The sequence below is a fragment of the Morchella sextelata genome (assembly GCF_020137385.1).
Source record: "Morchella sextelata strain SCLS chromosome Unknown scls_20, whole genome shotgun sequence".
NCBI classification, from domain to species: domain Eukaryota; kingdom Fungi; phylum Ascomycota; class Pezizomycetes; order Pezizales; family Morchellaceae; genus Morchella; species Morchella sextelata.
Genome location: NW_025408635.1, coordinates 113,044 through 131,007, shown reverse-complemented (window position 1 = coordinate 131,007; position 17,964 = coordinate 113,044). Strand labels below are relative to the sequence as shown.

Here is a 17,964-nt window from a genome sequence, read left to right as displayed (position 1 = left end):
AGGTTGTTGATTTTGGTATTTTTTAGGTGCATATTCTTTTACCGTCGATGGCCATGAGGGCTAGGCTAGCAGGTCCCGGTTCTCTTTGAACCATATCTACGCCTTCAGAGATGGAAAATTGGGGAAGCTGAAGCTGAGAATGCATAAGGCCTGGTGATATATTTGGGGCAGGTATCCTTTCTTGCAGGAAAAACTGTTGATTTATCGTGCCCAGCACCCTAGTATAGCGACAGAAAGACCTCCAACGCCAATAAAGCAGCACCGCTTCCCACTTCAATCCAAATCCGCAAACAGGGGAAAGAGATATGTGACAGCCGGATCACAGACCATCACTCGGTTTCGCGAATTCATCGCAGAATATGAAAATATAAAAAGAGTAAAAGTCCGGAAGCTATGTATTCCGAACAACGACCTACCAAAACCGCGGTCAAACTAGATCCAACGAGGTTTCGTCAAAGCACTGCTGGATTGAGGATTTCTGTGTCACGGGTAGAGATGCTTTTGCGCCGCCAACCCCAACCTTTTTCTAAACAGCTACAGAAACGGCCATTTTGGCGCAAGACAGGGGACCCCCGAAACAAACGGAAGACACTTTAAAATCCGATGTACTAAAACACGCAAATCCTTTTTGAGTATATAAACTCATTCCACAAACCACACCAAACCAAACCAAACCCAGTGCACCCGCAGCCACACGCAAACCAGAAACCAACACTCCCTACTAGCAGCAACATGAGACCGATAGAATACCAGCCAACACAAAGTTTTAAAAGTCGATATATGGCGGATTGTCGAACGGATTGAATTATCGCCTCTCGCTCAACTCTCCGTCCCACTATTACATCCACGTCTTTCCTCCATTCTACGGCACATGGCCAGAACTATATTCGGGCTGTAGGGCGAGATGGTAAACCGCATAGCCTAGCGTTAAAGTCTCGGAGTGCTTGCCAGAAATGGTTGAGTTTAATTATAATTGAATACCGGCAACACCACTAGCCAGTTCTACGGCGCCGGATGAATTCAATATTTCGATATTGCCAGTTCATGCTAATGGAATAGGATGAAAACATACAGATAAGTGTATATATGGGGTATGTGATTGCAATTAGACTAATATACACAGCAAGCAAGCATCCATCTATCTCCATATACATCGCACCCAAACCCCCGACTCCCAACTCCACCCAAAACACCGCACCATCCCGCACTACGCCCCCACACTGGCCACCGCCGTCCCTCTCTCCACAAATTCATCCACCCTCTTCCTCACCCTCCCCAACTCCTCCCCCTCCGGCTCCCACGTCAAATCCCACTGAAACATCTCCGGCAACTTCATGCGCCTCTCCTGGCAGATCTTGTAATAACTCGTCAACAAAAACGGCTGCATCAAACTCGGCATCAAATCCCTCGTACTAAACAGCACATCCTTACTCCCCATCAGCCTCTTCATATGCGCCACATACCCTCCACTGCGATCCCACATCAGCATCCCGGGCATCAACTGCCTCCTCGCCCCCGGCCTCGCCTCCCACACCCCGTCCCTATCTCCCACTAGCGCTTCTGCTAGCGCTCTCGTTTGCGAAAACAGGTGGATCCCGCTCGTCGCCCGTGGATTACACTCAATCGCCACGACCCCGCGCCCCTCGACATCCACGAGGTCCAACGCAATCTGTCCATCCACCGCCCCCAGCGCGCGCACAAGCACCTCCACATACTCGCGCACCCCCTTGTGCTCCACACTCACAAAACTGACCGCGCTGCTGCCATCAATCGTGTCTTCGACAGGGTACACCGCAAACGCCCTCACCCGCCCTGCACGCACAACCGCATAACTGCACAACCTCCTCCCCACCAGCCACTCCTGCGCGACGTAGTGGTTGTCCTCCCTGACATCCAGATTCGCCGGTATGGGTTTGCCGGGCTTAAGATGGTGCAGCCCCGCGCACGCCCGCCCAAACACCGGTTTCAGCGCGAGCTCCCGCGTGCGGTCCAGCTTCTCCATATCTGCGCGGGAGCGGCAGAGCCACGTCTTTGGCGCGGCTAGCCCCGCGCGCTGGAGAAGGCGTGTAAACTCCCACTTGTTGTGCAGGGCGATCAGCGTCTCGTACGGGGGCGCAAAGAGGCGCTTCAGTATGATGTCGTCGTTGCAGGTCGCGAGGTAGAAGATCTCCTCGTGCATCGGGATGATGATGTCTATGTTCTCGCTCTCGACCGTCGCGGCCACGGCGGCGATGTAGCCCGTGGGGTCGACGTGCGGGGCGGGGACGTGGATGGACTTGTGGACGGAGCGGGAGAAGCGGCAGACGTGGTAGTGCATTGGGTCGACGACGGTGATGGTGTGGTGGGCGAGGTGCAGCTGGCGCGCCAGGTCGATGGTGGTGGGGAAGCGGCCGTTGGTGAGGAGGATGTTGAGCGGGCGGGTGGAGGAGGGCGGGAGGGAGGGGGGGGTTTTGGGCTTGGTTTTGGTTTTGTGGTGCATTTTTTTGGTGTGTTTGTTGTGAGCTGGTTTGTGGGGGAAGGAAGGGGCAAATGGCCGTGAAGGGTGAGAAGGGGGAGGAAATGATGTTAAATCATGATCAGCTTCGGGCCAGTGACGTGACGCTGATCCGGCGTTACGTCATTCGCTGTCAGTCAAACAGCCAGCACAGGGGTTATGGGGGGGGTATAAATATTAGCAATTATTAATTATTTAATTATTAGCACAATTAATAGAGTGCAACAAGGAATCCCTTTTGGGAATCCATCTACACAAGGTGTCAGGGTTGCTACTTGCTTGGCAGGGTTGCTACTATCCTACTATTGGGCCAGATTGGGATGGTGTGGTCGCTGTTGATTGATCTCATTGCCGCACATAAGGCTAGACCGGTTGGCCAAAACAGGGTTTCGTACCTGCTTTTGGCACCTTTGTGGACAATGTCAATGGTGCACATTGCGCCACCATCGTGGAGAGACATGCGAGAGACACACAGCGCAGGCACGGGTGGTTTGCCAGCTTATCGCCACAGCGCCACTGTACGAACAGTAGCAGTGGCGCCTAAGGAGCGTCTTGTGCCAAGACATCAGTAGAACAGTAGAATAGTAGACGGCAATGATTGAACGACAGGTATTTCAGAAAAACCCCAAAACTGCAATCCCAAAGAGCGATAGGCACGGGCCGAGCGGGCTCGAGCTTTAAGCTCGGGCTTTAGGCTCGAACAGGTCGAGCCCCACCACCGACGAGCCCAGGCAGGCTCGAGCCTGGGAAAGTACATACTTGTATTACTAATGCATTATAGCTGGGTGGCATACATTAATAGATACGGCTCTATATACCGACTTGATGTGAGGTCTACTTCTAGGTATAATCATAACAGCTCGAGCCTTTACCTCCACAATCCGAGCCGGCTCTCGCGGGCTCTAGGCAAGGCTCGTCTTAGCTTAGTCTACAACTACAAAAACGAAATATCACCCGTCTACAACCCAAATACCCTTCGCAGCTCCCCACACGCCTCCTTATACACCTCGTCCCTCACCGCATCCCCCGCCACCGGATTCGGGCTCTTATCCCACGCATGCGCCGTCCCCCCCACCACCCTCCCCCCCACCCTCTTGCCCACCTCCCCCAGCCTCACCCGAAACCGTTCCCCCTCCGCCGCCAACTCATCCCACTCACACGTCCACAGCAGCACCTCGTCCGGCAACACGCCCAACAACTCCCCCCCGGCCACGCCGGGGCTCAAATACGGATCATCCATCGACACGTCCTTCGGCGGGTACAGATAGCTCGCGTCAAACAGCTCCGTAAACAGCCTCGGCAGCTCCTTATCGGGCCGCGTGTTCGTCCCGCGCCGCAGCTCGCGCGACGACGTGAAGTCCGTGCTCGGATACCACGCCACCACCACGCGCAGCTGCCCGCACCGCTCCCGCGCGCCGGCACGCAGCGCGGCCTCGTAGCGCAGGATGGTGGTGAAGGCCATGTTGCCGCCCGCGCTGAAGCCGCTGACGCCGACGCGGCGGGCGTCGAGCCCCAGCTCGCCGGCGTTCGAGAGAAGGTGCAGTATCGCGTCGGCGCCGTCCTCCACGGCCGTGGGGAACGGGTGTTCCGGCGCGAGACGGTAGTCCACGCTCGCCACAACCGCGCCGACCTGCTCGACCACGGCCGCAGCCCACCGGCAGTCGTCCGTTGCGCGGCCGAGCGTGAAGCCGCCGCCGTGGAAGTTGATCAGCAGTGGGTATTTGTGCGCTGGGTTGCGGGTGGCGTAGGATGGCGGCGTGTAGAAGACTATCGGGATGGCACCGCGGGTAGGGGAGAGCGTGGAGGGGATGGTGCGTGTGAATGTGGGCACGGGGGGGACGGGGGGTGCCATGCGATGGAGCGTCATGCCGGCGCCCATGAGCGTGCGCCAGAAGAGGGCTTCGGCGTGGAGGGTCCAGCGCGGACGGAGCATTGTGGATGTTGCGGGGATCCGGAAGTGTCAAGTTGGAGCGTTGCAACGTTAACCCGGGTGTTGAATAAGATCAAGTTTCAAGTTCCTCTCGCCAGAAACTGAAGGATTCGCCACAGTTCGAGTAAAAGTCTGGTGCCATTTATATCCATCAGGAATCAGGATCTTCTCGGACACCCGGGGCTTTACGCTCCAAATCTTGTGCGGTGTTCAGTTCGGGGAAAAGGGGGCGGTGTTCAGTTCGGGGGAAAAGGGGGGGGGGGGGAAAGGGGTAATGATATTGGTCCCTGGAGGTCACGTGGGGCTGATGTCAGCGTGAAGGTGGGGTGACGTCAGCAAGCAAGTGGTGGGATGGACTCTCATTTCTCCACTTGTCAGGGCCCGGGCCCAGATGTGCACCCCAGATAGAGTAGAGCCAAGTATCAGCCTTGCCCACCTCGTGAAATCGTGAAACCTTACAAACCCGGTTCTTGCTCTGCAGGTCGAGGGTCTCTCAGTTTCTGGCCCCGCGTACTATTCAAGCCACCGCCACCAAACCTCAGTTCTCCACATAACCACATCGTTGCTAGTACGTAAGCCAGCCCCCGAGCCCCCCCCAGAACCGAGTGATACCCCCTAACACATCCGTTCGCATCACTAATCTCCCTGCCATTGTGCTCCAGTACGGTGTAGAGAAATCTAGACACACATTCAATTGAACCCGCGTACCACCAACGTCGAGCCATTCAATGCTTCCCCCGGCCCTAAAAGCACAGTACCCATTCAATCCCTTTGACAGTGACGAACCAGATGTGTCCCACTCAGAGATTCTATGGCTTGCTGTATAGCTATTTCGCTCCCAGTTCTCGCGCCTACAAAGGCCGAGTGATACTTCATGATCCATATTTTTCGGGGCTGGCAATATCACTCGATTTACCGATCGGGGGCTCAGCTGGGGCAGTCGCGAATAACCAGTGACACTCCCAAAGACGGATTGCTCACGTTCCCGCCCGCTCTGGATAATAATACGATTCCCGAGCTAAATAAAAAAAAAAAAAAAAGCAAATCCCGGCCTAGACATGCACGCCAACAAGCCGAGTGATGCACGGTGATGTTTACAGTACCAAATTGAGGCAAAGTGCAATAGGCACGTTACCCGATATGGAGAGTCCCGGCATTAAGCCCATAATCACTGGTACGCACCGACATGCAGTGAGCATCCAATCCTCGCAATGAACGCTGGAGGGGGGGGAATAGTACTGAACCAGCAGCATCTCCGAAAAGTTATGGCCTACTATTGCGCTTCATGATCCGGCCGAGTGATACGCGATGACCCGCTAGTACCGCTTAGCGTTAGTCTTACTAGGAAGACGTCGTGCACATCATTCAATGGGGCCAAACCCCACGAGAACTCTAGTATCAAACCAGTAGTGTCTGTCTGGGGCTTGTGAGTTGCAATCTCGCTCTGTAGTTGTGCTCCACCGAGCTCGCAGGGGGAACGAGTGAGATTCTGTGATCTGCTTTCTCGGCCGTGGTGGTTATTAGTTCGTTTTTGGGGGGCGTCAATACCGAATAGAGCATAGCATTGGGACGCTGCAGAAGGTGCCATAATGTTATTTCCGCGGTGGTCAGGTTTCGCTGTAAGTAAAGTCGGCGGGACTCAGGGAGCCAGCGGGCTGGCAATTGTCAGCAAGCTGCAGTGTTTGTCTACACCCCACCAAAGCCCAGGATGTGCCGTAGTGAGTGAAGTGAGATAGAATTGACCAATGGAGCGAGCTACGGCGGATTACTCCGTGACAAGATCACACATTCAATTAGCCAGAGCGTCGAGACTACCCCAGACCTCCGAGCTAGGGCACGAGCAAATTCAATCTCCCCCAGCGAAGCCGTGATGCTAGTGGTGGCCGTTGACAGGGTCTTGTGGCTCGCTGTTTCACCCCGTAGTTGTAATGTGACGGGACTCACTGAAATCGAGTGATGGTTTGTGATCCTCGAATCAATAGCCAAACTCTCGTTGCTTCATTTCCACCGTGGGCAGCATCTGCTGGACATAACTGCAGAGAGAGGACTGAGTGAGAAGCGCTGTGGGGGGTTAGCAAATGTCTTCCACGAATGCTGGGGGTTCCAGAAGGATGAATATCTGATCGGGTGAAGTTACGACAGGTTTCTCTATATGAGCCAGCTAGCGTGAAGAGTCACCGCATCCAGCTGATCTTCAAATGCCAGAGCTGTACTGCCTTAGAGAACGAGTCATTCACCCCGACAACTAAAACGGCGTTAACGGTATTGAGCAGGTAGGTTAGCACTCCAGAGGTGATCATGAGGGTTCTATTTCGCGCAACATTTATGACTTTCAACAGGTTATCTGGCATATTGGGTGAAGTGCCACGATTCGTTCTGTACATAAACCCGGCCCGGCAGGAGCCTGAAGTTAGCTCTGTTCTATCCTCCAACTGGACCCAACAGTGCGAACTCAGGGTTATTGGGGTTGGTACGTTACACGATCCACTGTCCTAGCTGTATATATGATACGATGAATCGGGTTGTAATTCTGATGCTTTCTCAGCTTGTGATTTACATGAGTTGTATGCGTGATACCTTCCGCATAGACATCGGCCGCGCCTCTCTACTCATGAATCGGGCCAGGTGATATGGTGATATGACTGCAGCACACTAGAGAATGCGGGATTCTAGTCACGGTGAAACTATAGAATGAAGAGACAACGACCGGTGATTTTAAATATAGCTATATCAACATTCTCGTTAGAAAAAAAAACGGAATTCATATCTGGCTAACAACATCCATCAATCTCCTTTCTTTTACCATTGAGTATGCTTCATTTTTATGAAAATTGGGACCTCCAAGGTCCTACGGACCACCTAAACTTTTTCAACGAAGAACAGTGGGAAGAGGCCTATAGACAAGCACCATCGGCCCGTGCTGCAAAACTTATATTGGAGAAACTCCTCGACAAGCTAAGACTGTTAGTACAGAAATACAGTGATCTTCTTTGGAATCCTTACAGAACGAGTAGTAATCCACAAGAGTATAACGCATACTGGACCACATATTGTCATTGGTATATTCAAGAGAAACCGATTTTACTTGGTGAGCTACGCGCTGGGCTGCAGACTTTTATTGAACGCGGCTCAGGTAAAATATATTTTGACGATTATCCAAATGAAAGATTAGACACTCTGCGGAAAAGCAGTTATGAGTATAAGGTTTACTGCATTATAAGCAATCAATACGGCGTTTTGAAGACATTCCGCAAGGACCTAGCTGAGCAGTATAATGATGCTATGATACGGCGAAATCTGAATCCTACTGCAAGGGGTGCAAGGATATTTATGTTGGCTGGGCGTACTCCGACAGTAACAACAAATCCATAACAATAAGATTCAAATAGCAATAGTTTTCTTGTCTTTCTTTTTTCGTTTATTTCGGCTTTATAGGAGTAATATTAAAAATTTATCTTCAAAAAGAATTTTATACTATCAAATCAAATTCAAAATTTTGATTCAGATTTGTAAGTTTGCTAGAAATAATACGGATTTCAAAATTGAATAGCAAAATAATTTTCCTTAAACACATTTTTCCCGTAATCAGATATTTCTATGCAAAGAGTCGTTGTCATCTATTAGAAATTATACTAAAAAGATAACTATAAAACAGGCAGAAATAGTACAGCCACCTGCAAAGGTATTCGTTGGAGTGAGACATGGCTGAGTACGGTTTGAGACATGTCAGTGCGCTGTTATGGAGCGGTAAATGTGTCAAGAGTAATTTTACCAACAGTAGTAAATTATTTTGCCACTGGTGGTGAAAATAATACCAGTATTTATACCCTATAATGCTAATTTTTATGATAAAAGCATAGACCTTTTGGCCAAAAGCGGCGATATAATGTCAATATATATGAAAACTGTCCACCGGTGGGGAATCTCACCATCAGTGATGGTATTTCACTACCAGTGGGAGATTTTCATAAGTTTTGGCATTAATGATTGAATATTTACTTATTTAATATAGTGCAATATAAAGACCGAAACTCAATGTTTATACTGGTGGAAATGTACTAATTTGGGATAGCGTGCAGATACAATAACTGAAATTCAGTGCTTATATCACCAGTGGTAAATAATTTACTACCATTGGTAACATTACTTTTGAAACATTTACCACTCCATATCTGTGGCTTGAGGTTGCAAGATTTTGATATTGAGGTTCCGCAATTGAGGTTCCCGCAATTGAAGACACGATTTGATATCAGTACTTTATATATTCGTACCCGTTCTCCCCCTAAAATTGAAAAATGATATATGAAATATGGGTACTTGACTGCTAAAAGAAATAGTATGACCCGTACTTCCACTCGCAGTTGATGCCCGCTCTCAACTACTAACACTATTTGCTTTCGCACTCGACTTCAACATTGCACTCGGCCCAGACCCCGACCCAAAGTTGACAGTGACCTCGAAGTGGGTATCAATCTAAACTACTAGTATTTCGTGTACCATCATTGCCTTATATAACGGTTTAAACTCTTCGAGGCATAGAGGCTGCAAGCTTCTCAAAAAGCTTGGGGGAAATAGCTTCCCAACTCAAAGGGAAAACTCTAACATCGTTTATGGTGAAACCACTTGTGATAGTGAAACTAATCATTTGACTCTTGGTGTCTAGCCTTCAAATCCTCATAGATACCCTACGCTAGTTTGTACTGTAGTCAGTCAAATCTAATACTATCAACACCATAATGAGTCAGCTCAAAGAAAGGTTTAGGAAGGAGCGGGACTTACTGCAAGAGGAACAGATAGATCTTGCGATTAACAATTACTGGAAATCCAATGAGCCATCTATTCATGCATCTGCAGAAAATATAACGGGGGCCTCTTCTAAGAAAATAGAATAGAATAGAATAGAGACGGCGGTGCAAGATAGATAATCAGGTTGCAGATTATTCAAAGATACTATCGCTATAATTCAGTTTTCTTTCTGATGAAGACTGGGGAGAGACAGAACTGAAGCACGAGAATGTGCCTGAGTACTTATACTCCGAAGACTTCTATTCTCTGTTCCTAACTCCTTACTACGTTTTGGTGAAGCCTTTTCTCAGTCCGGAAAACAATACCATTGCTACCCCACTTTTCTCTAAATGCCAACAGATATTTCCAATACATGAGGCAACCACCCTTAGTCAAAGCTATTATAACACCTATAGCCTTGGTCGCCACACAATCGGAGACTGCATGAATGAGCTGCCATTCAGGTGTAAGCTTAATCATTGCTGTAGAGCTTCAGTTTATTGTAGACTTCCTAGACATAGTCATTGTCATTAGCAGCAGAACTGCAAGCTCAGAGAATACACAAGATTACCGGGCAATCAAAACTTTACTCTGGCTAGCCTTCTATTCACTGGCGAGGCGCAGACTCGTCAGTCATTGCTCCCACGAATAGATCCCCTTCCTAGTGCCCAGAATATAGTTACTCTAATAGCTAGTAGCTAACCATACTGCCGGTACTTGCATATCACTGTGCAACTAGCTTCTAACAATAATCCTCAGTATGTAATCAGGCCCTGTGTATATTCACACACCAGATAGTTGAAATGACCCCGTTACAGAAAAATATGATCTACCATATTCTACACTACGCGATCGGCTTGCTAGATCTACTACGGGTCAGTAGAACAACCACCATCAGCAATTATTAACCGACCATGAGGAGGAATCGATCATCCAATGGATTTTACATATGGATGATTGGAGATTTCCGCCTAGGTTGTGTATGGTGAAGAATCTTGCACAGCATTTGGTGAGGGCACAAATCAGCGGTCGTAAGCTAGGAAAATATTGGTTAACATAATTCCTCGATCAGAATCCTGAGATAAATTTCAAGCTAGCAGTCTGATTAGATCGTCAAAATGCATTGGCAGATAGTCCTGCTACTCTAAAGGATTACTTTACCAAGTTGAGCGGGGATGTAACGGGGGTCTCTTCTAAGAGAAAATAGAATAAGATAGAATAAAGACGGCCATGCAAGATACACAATCAGGTTGCAGATTATTCAAAGATGCTATCGCTAGAACCCAATAATCTTTAAAGGCTCTGCTACCAATAAGAACTTGATTTCCTTCTGATGAAGACTGAAGAGAACAGGACTGAAGGGCGAGAATAAGCCTGAGTACTTATACTCCGAAGGCCTCTATTCTCTACTTTAGCTTCTTACTAGGTTCCGGTGAAGCCTTTCCTCGGTGCTGGAAATAATACCACCGCTAGACCGCTTTTCTCTAAGCGTCAACAGGTGTTTTCCGACACTCAATGCAACCACCCTTAGTCAAAGCCTTTGTAACACCTGCAGCCTTGGTTGCCAAACAACCGAGGGCCTGCATGAATGAGCTGCCACTCAGGTGTAAGCTTAATCATTGCTGTAGAGTTTTCGCTTATTGTAGACTTCTCTAGCATAGTCCCTGCCTCTTCGGCAGACCTACAGTGCTCAGAGGATACAGAGGATCACTGGGCAATCAGAGCTTCACTCTGGCTGGTCTTCTAGTCACTGGCGAGGCGTAGACTCATCAGTCATTGCTCCCACGAATAGATTCCCTTCCTAGCGCTCAGAATGTAGTTACTCTAGCAGCTGGTAGCTAACCACACTGCCAGTACTTGCATATCACCGTGCTACTAGCTTCTAACAATAACTCTCAGCATGCAAGCGGGCCCTGTGTGTACTCATACACCAGACAGTTGAAATGGCTCCGTTACAGGGGAAATCAATGTCGGCAGCAGGTGTACCACTTCCTTCTATGATTATTAATCAATGTACAGCTCATTACAAATGATGGTATGTACAATCAGAGCGTGAAGATGAAGCTATGTTTGGGTATTCACCAAAAGATTGGACTGATACATATCTTGGAATGTCCTGATTGGTCGAAACCTTTCAGAAATATATCATAGATGTGTGAAGACTTCTATCCCTATTCCGTACATACTCAAACTAATAACTATAAGGCTGCTAGATCGTGGCATCTACTAATTATGGATGGTCACTTCTCTCATATTACTTGGGAATTTTTTGATTATTGCTTTAAACACAAAATTGTACCCTTCTGTCTCCCGCCACATTCTAAATATATTCTACAACCCCTCGATGTGGGTCTCTTCAGCCAACTCTAACACTGCTATAGCAAAGTACTAGAGAAGTTATGAGAATCCAAAGATGTGGTAAATAAAGGTGTCTTCATATTGTATAACTAAGCTCTCACATACTCGGAATTCTTAGAGTTTTTCCTAATTTTCCTCATAGATTGCTTTTGCGGACCTAGTCTACACACTTCAAAATATTGCAAGTGCCTGACAAAATTGTAGTATTCATCTTTGAATCTCAAGCTAATTCTATCACCTCCTGATACTATAAAATCTCTCGGCAAAATAAAAAAAAATTCGGATACTTTCTATCACATTGCTGGCTACACCTCGCAATTCTAGAGGATAATGGAAAACCAAGAAACAGCTACTAGATCTCATCAAAGGTCAGATCAATAGTGCTAAAGTATTAAGAAAGTTGATTGAAAAGATAGATAAGGGATTACAACAATCCATCGCTAAGAAAGAAATTAGCGAACACTTTCATAAAAAGTTCAGGGAAGCTGTTGACAAAAAAGGAAAAGCGGGAGCCAGTAGCAAGTAAAGACTGACTAAAGTCCGAATCATTACTACAGAAGAAGTCATTAGATTGAGAGAAGCTAGAGCGAAGGCTTATGCTGAGAAAGAACCCAACATGGAAGTAGGGCGAGGAAAGAGAAAAACTGGTTCAGTCGCTAAACCTACCAAGGAGGAGAAATCAGATGAAAAAGCGGGTACTTGGTAGAATATTCAAGATTATGATTCAGATAGTTATGTACCTACTACTTGTACTAGAACCACCCCTGATAACGGAAGTAGTGTAATGGAGCCATTTCAACTGTCTGGTGTGTGAGTACACACAGGGTCCAGGTAAATGCTGAGAGTTATTGTTAGAAGCCAGTTGCACAGTGATCTGCAAGTACTGGCAGGGTGGTTAGCTACCAGCTATTAGAGTAACTACATTTTGGGCTCTAAGAAGAGGATCTATTTATAGGAGCAATGACTGATGAGTCTATGCCTCACAAGTGACTAGAAGGCTGGCCAGAGTGAAGCTCTGATTACCTGTGATCCCCTGTGTCCTCTGAGAATTGCAAGTTCTCCTATAGTGACAGGGACTATATTAGGGAAGTCTACAATGAGCGAAAGCTCTATAGCAATGATTAAGCTTACACTTGAGTAGCAGCTCATTCATGCAGGCTCTAGTCATGTGACAACCAAGGTTGCAGGTATTACAATGGCTTTAACTAAGGGCGGTTACCTTATATATCGGAAACACCTGTTGTCGCTTAGAGAAAAGAGGGGTAGCAGTGGTATTGTTGCCCCGACTGAGGAAAGGCTTCACCGGAATTTAGTAAGGAGTTAGGAGTAGAGAATAGAGGCCTTCAGAGTACAAGTACTGAGGCTCGTTCTCGCCCTTCAGTCTTGTTCTCTCCAGTCTTCATTAGAAAGAAAACCAAGTTCTTATCGGTAGTAGAGCCCTTAAAATTTATTGAGCTCTATCGATAGTATCCTTGAATAATCTGCAACCTGATTGGTATATTGCACGGCCATCTCTATTCTATCCTATTCTATTTCTCTTCGATACGATCCCTATGAGAGGTAGACAATTGAAATCAGGTCGTGGATGATAGTAATTGATCACTCCCTAAACACTAGTGTCAGAAAACTCACCCTCAAGCGGCTACAAGTGAGATGTTGATGTATGACTCAGATAGGATTATGTGACTGGACACTCCATTATGGGTGGATTCGCTGTAAACGACGTTAGCTAGTTCCTTCTTAACAGCAGGTTGTACTCTTGATTCAGCGATCTTTAGTTACTGCTGCTGTAGACATTTCTTAAGCTCCACTCAAAGTTACTCAATAGGATTGATAGCTGGTAAGTAGGGGGGTTGAGATTCAACCTCGATGTTATTATTACCAAACTATTTGGCGATTGTTGTTACTGTATGCACTGATACATTGTCATTCTGAAAAGTGATATAAGCGTATGATTGTAAAAGACTTCTAAGAACAGCTGTGAAATAAGGTTGGATAATCTTCTGGTAATGTATGCCAGTCATATCTTCTGTTATCAATATTAATAAATCTTTATTTGTCAAGTAGAAAGACACCAATACCATTAAGGATATGCCATGGTATTTAGGTTTTGGGTGGATAGAGTCGGCAACCCATCTCTCATCTGGCTCCCTAAAAACCTCAATCTGTCGAGGGTCCCTAGATTTTTCAACCATACACTCTTCGCTTCAAACAACACTTGTGAACTCTTCAACACCTCATTCCTTTCACTGTAAGGCCCAATCTAATCGATTCTTCATATGCTCGTGTTTAATAATGGACAGTGTTTAGCCAACTAATTCTTGAAATGATTCTGAATACATTTGGGAATTGATACAAGGTTTGGAATTCAGGTATTGAATAGAGCTATGGATGTAGATCAGAACATTGAATATATTCTCAAGGGGGTGAGTAGTGAGTATTCCGCAGGGTACGAAGGAGATAGTAGAGGTCAGTGCGGAGAGCCTGTAATATGGGTCCTAAAGGACTCTAACGTTGGTAACAATTTAACGGGACAAGGGAAGCAGCAGTGCGGTGGTCTTCTTGAGTAAAGAATAGGAGATAATATTATATAGTTATCACGGGGACCGTAGGCGATAGACTATGGTGCCAAGGAATACAACCTCGGTAGTGACGTAGACGTGGACGTAGACGTAAAGGTACACTTTGACTATTGACTATGGGGTGGCTCTACCTGGTATGATAAACTGGTTGGAGCCCTATGACGTAGTGCGGACAAAGAATAGTATTCGTGGAATAAATACAGAGAGAGAGAGAGAGAATCTTATATTGCATAGAAGCCGAAGCTTATCGCACACCTAACTACCCGACTACAACCTCCACCGACTAACCCGAAAGCAAAAACGAAGTACAAAAACTAACTACCGCAGCTACGAGAACTGCGTACATAATAAAACAAAAACAGCGCACGAAGAGGGCGCGAATAACAAGTAGTACAGGTAAGCAGAATCTAAGCGACAACAAAGAAACCTCCCCGTAGTAAAAGTAAGAACCCCAAACTTCTCCGTCAACTGCATTAGCGAGCACAATCCTAAACGTAGTGTTCAATCGAAACGATATCATTACCAACGTTCCCGGTATCATATCTGTGGACGAACCTTAACAGGACTGGGAAACCACGCGCACGAAGGCAGGAAAGGCCAACCGCAACAGCGTCAGGTGTGAAAGCGAGGGGGGGTGGGTCGAGTGTGGGTCCTCGGGCTTCTGGTTGTCAGGCAGCGAGGAATTGAGGAGTGGTGACCAGTTGGTCAAGTAAGGAGTGGGTGGGGTCGTCGGTCCCTGGAGCAACGGCTAAAGACTGTGCCCGAGTCGTGTTTGAAGTGGTGTCCTCTGGGGGGGACATGCAAAAAGGGTTGAGCCGAAGGCTCAGTATGTATGGGGGTCGCAATCGAAAGTGCCGACCGTGTTGTGTTGAGGGTGGTCTCGGAGACCGGTTGGGTTGGGGTGAGGGGAGCGGGCCGCCTCGGGTAAAAGTGGGTGGCCTGGTTAAGGCCGATAAAGAGGGGTAAGGTCACGGGACCTCGGGTAAAAAATTTGACGATAGTTTCGCGACCGAGAGGTCGCTAACTTCGCGGGCTGTCGAGCGCTTTGGCAGTAGGTTCTCGCTGACTGGAGATTACTGACAGTGTGCGTACCCAACGTGTGGGATCACTCGTGCGATGAGTGAAAATAAGGAGGGGCGAAGACGGCTTTCGAGAGTAGCTGTTGTTTTGGCGAGGGGTGAACGGTGGACGCATCCCGTGAGGGCACCGAACGAACAAAGAATGGGGGGTGTCGAGCGAGGGAAGTTCAGGGACCGAAGCAATTCGAGAATCAGTATAACTCCATCTCGGGGGGAAGAAATCCTACCGCGAGCCAGAGGCGAGCGGGTAGAATGCAGAGGTTGCGTAAGGAAAGAAGAGAAGAAGGAAACAGACAAAAACACAAGACAACACCCCTTTATATATCCATCCATAATCCAACGATGACTAATACCTTCGCGTAACAGAAACCAAAAGAACATAATAGAAATCCCCATTACAAATCCTAATTCAACTGCACAATACCTCCTTCCCTCGTTCCAATTTATCACCTAGCCAGAAATACCTAATTGCCGTTACAATAGTAATAGACAGCATAGTCACAGAAGATGTTGCTTATCAAAAGAAAGAAGAGAAATAGAACAGAACCGAGTACGAAAACCTCCTAATATACTCAAGGAAATCCCACCGATAACAAATCCAAACTGACTCAAACCCTTGCGACCGACAGAACCCGATAGAACTCAATAGAATCTTTCTGACTAATCCAACTCCTTGTAACCCAGTGTATTAACTAATCGATCCATGAAATATGTTTGCCAAAGAATACTACCTAGATGAAAGACATGAGTGTGGACTATGATCGAAGCGATATACAGTAAACTCCCTTAGTATGGTATATTAGGAGCATATGGTTATTGATTTTAGACTATAATGATGAGCTTGATGAATGTGTATCACCATCAAGGCCACTGTACTTACATAACCGACGATGTCACTTTGGAACTATGGAGAAGACGCAGAATGTTATATTGAGAAAATAACAAAGAACGTTGCGTAAATAGGAAAGAGAGAAATAAAATAAAGATGAGAGACCTGACCCCTTTATATATCCAATAAACCTAGTCTGAGTATGAGTCATACATCCATGTAATAGAAACCAACAGAAACCAAAGGATACCTGTATTAATAATCCTAACCGTATTGCCAAATACCTCCTTTTTATACCGCAACTATTTAAAATACAAATATAGAATACGTTTTGAAGAAACCGAAAACGATTTTTAGTGGGAAGGAATGATTTCTATAGAAAGAAAATGTCAGGATCAGTGTTTATAAAATACATTAAGAAGGGCTATTTCTTCTACTAAACCAAATTCACTATTTTCAATTTTATCGGTTTCGAACATTCAGGGATTAATTACATAAACTTACCATCATCAAACATCGTTCATTACCTTGAAAAATGCTTATTTTCTACTCGAACGGAGACCTTAAGGGTCCAACCGATTACCTCAACGAATGGACTGGCGATAAGTGGGAAAGAGCATTTCGAAGCATTTTATACTGCAGAGAAGCAATGACTAAGGTGGAATGTATCCTTGCTGATGTACGAGAATTGGTACAGATGCATAGCGACCTTCTCTATCATCCTGGTAGGACAAGCAACGATAGAAATGAACAGAATATCTACTGGAACTTATATTACCCATGGTATTCAAGAACATTACCAAGGTCTCTTCGAAGAATTAAGAGAGATCTGGACACGTTATGGACGGAGGGAACCGGTAAATTATTCCAAGACAACTACCCTCAGGATTCAGATGGTTATCCACCGAATAGTGTTATATGTAGTGCTATTATCATTCTAGAGGCACAAGTAGGTGTTTTGGAAGATTTTCGTGAGCAATTTGCTCGCCCAAGCACTAATCGGATGATAAGAACTTACCTTAATCCAACTGGCAATGGGGCACGAGTCTTATCAACTGGAGAAAATCCTGAAGTTCCTATTGTTTTAACACTTCGGCGTTGATTTGTGGTGTGGTTTTGGGGGATTTAAAAACTGCAATTTCTCAATAATAGACACGTTTATAACTATTCTTTGTTTCTTTTATTTTCATTACTTTCAGAAAAAAACTAAAGACATAGGATTCGAAGATTAGATTTCCAATATTAGAATAAATTCGTACAAAATAATTGAGGTTAGGACTACATTATGAGCATCGTATACAAATCTTGCATTTGGATTAGTTGTGACGAAAATGAGTCATAATATGTAAGTGGTTCAAGATTGATGTGCTTAGGTTCGATGAGACCCGTTGTGTGAACATTGCCTGGGACGTACACTGCGGAGTTGTAACACCGTACTATACACCACTCACCCAGCGCCTCTCAAAACTCCCGGGTCTCGTTGGGAGTACTTCAACTAATTTAGATCGACTCACCCCCGCCCCAAAGCGAGCAGAACCGCTGGTATTCACGGTTTTACCCATGAACGCTTCTCCATGATATCTTACTACAAATCAAGTTATAAAAGCTCGGATGAAAACCTAACTCGGAAGAGAGCCTGTTTAATAATCATCTTCTTCGTAGCGCGAAGTCTCTACGTTATTCGAACTATCAACGAGTAAACGAACCCACCCCAGCACGGTCAAGTAGGGCTTTTGCGTCGTCAAAACTACAGGGTAGGAATATGGGGCCCGTTTCTATGGATATAGCTGGCCTACCCCCCATCCACTATGTCCAGGTCCCAGGGGAAAGAGTACTCTTCCGTTTCTGTTCTAGAGTATCCATTTCGTGTCATTGTAGGCTTCAAAAGATCTTATATTATTGTGAGA

General features: G+C 46.5%; 2 protein-coding genes across 2 annotated transcripts; both read right to left on the bottom strand.

Moving 5' to 3' along the window:
• Positions 1-1,207: 1,207 nt before the first annotated feature.
• Positions 1,208-2,479, bottom strand: H6S33_006276 (uncharacterized protein; the record flags this gene model as incomplete). The annotated part of the gene is made up of 1 exon (XM_044837867.1): positions 1,208-2,479. The coding sequence occupies one exon, from the start codon at positions 2,477-2,479 to the stop codon at positions 1,208-1,210; it is 1,272 nt and encodes a 423-aa protein (XP_044689803.1).
• Positions 2,480-3,452: 973 nt separating this feature from the next.
• On the bottom strand, positions 3,453-4,427 carry H6S33_006275 (uncharacterized protein; the record flags this gene model as incomplete). Its single annotated transcript, XM_044837856.1, has 1 exon — positions 3,453-4,427. The coding sequence occupies one exon, from the start codon at positions 4,425-4,427 to the stop codon at positions 3,453-3,455; it is 975 nt and encodes a 324-aa protein (XP_044689802.1).
• Between the last annotated feature and the right edge of the window lie 13,537 nt (positions 4,428-17,964).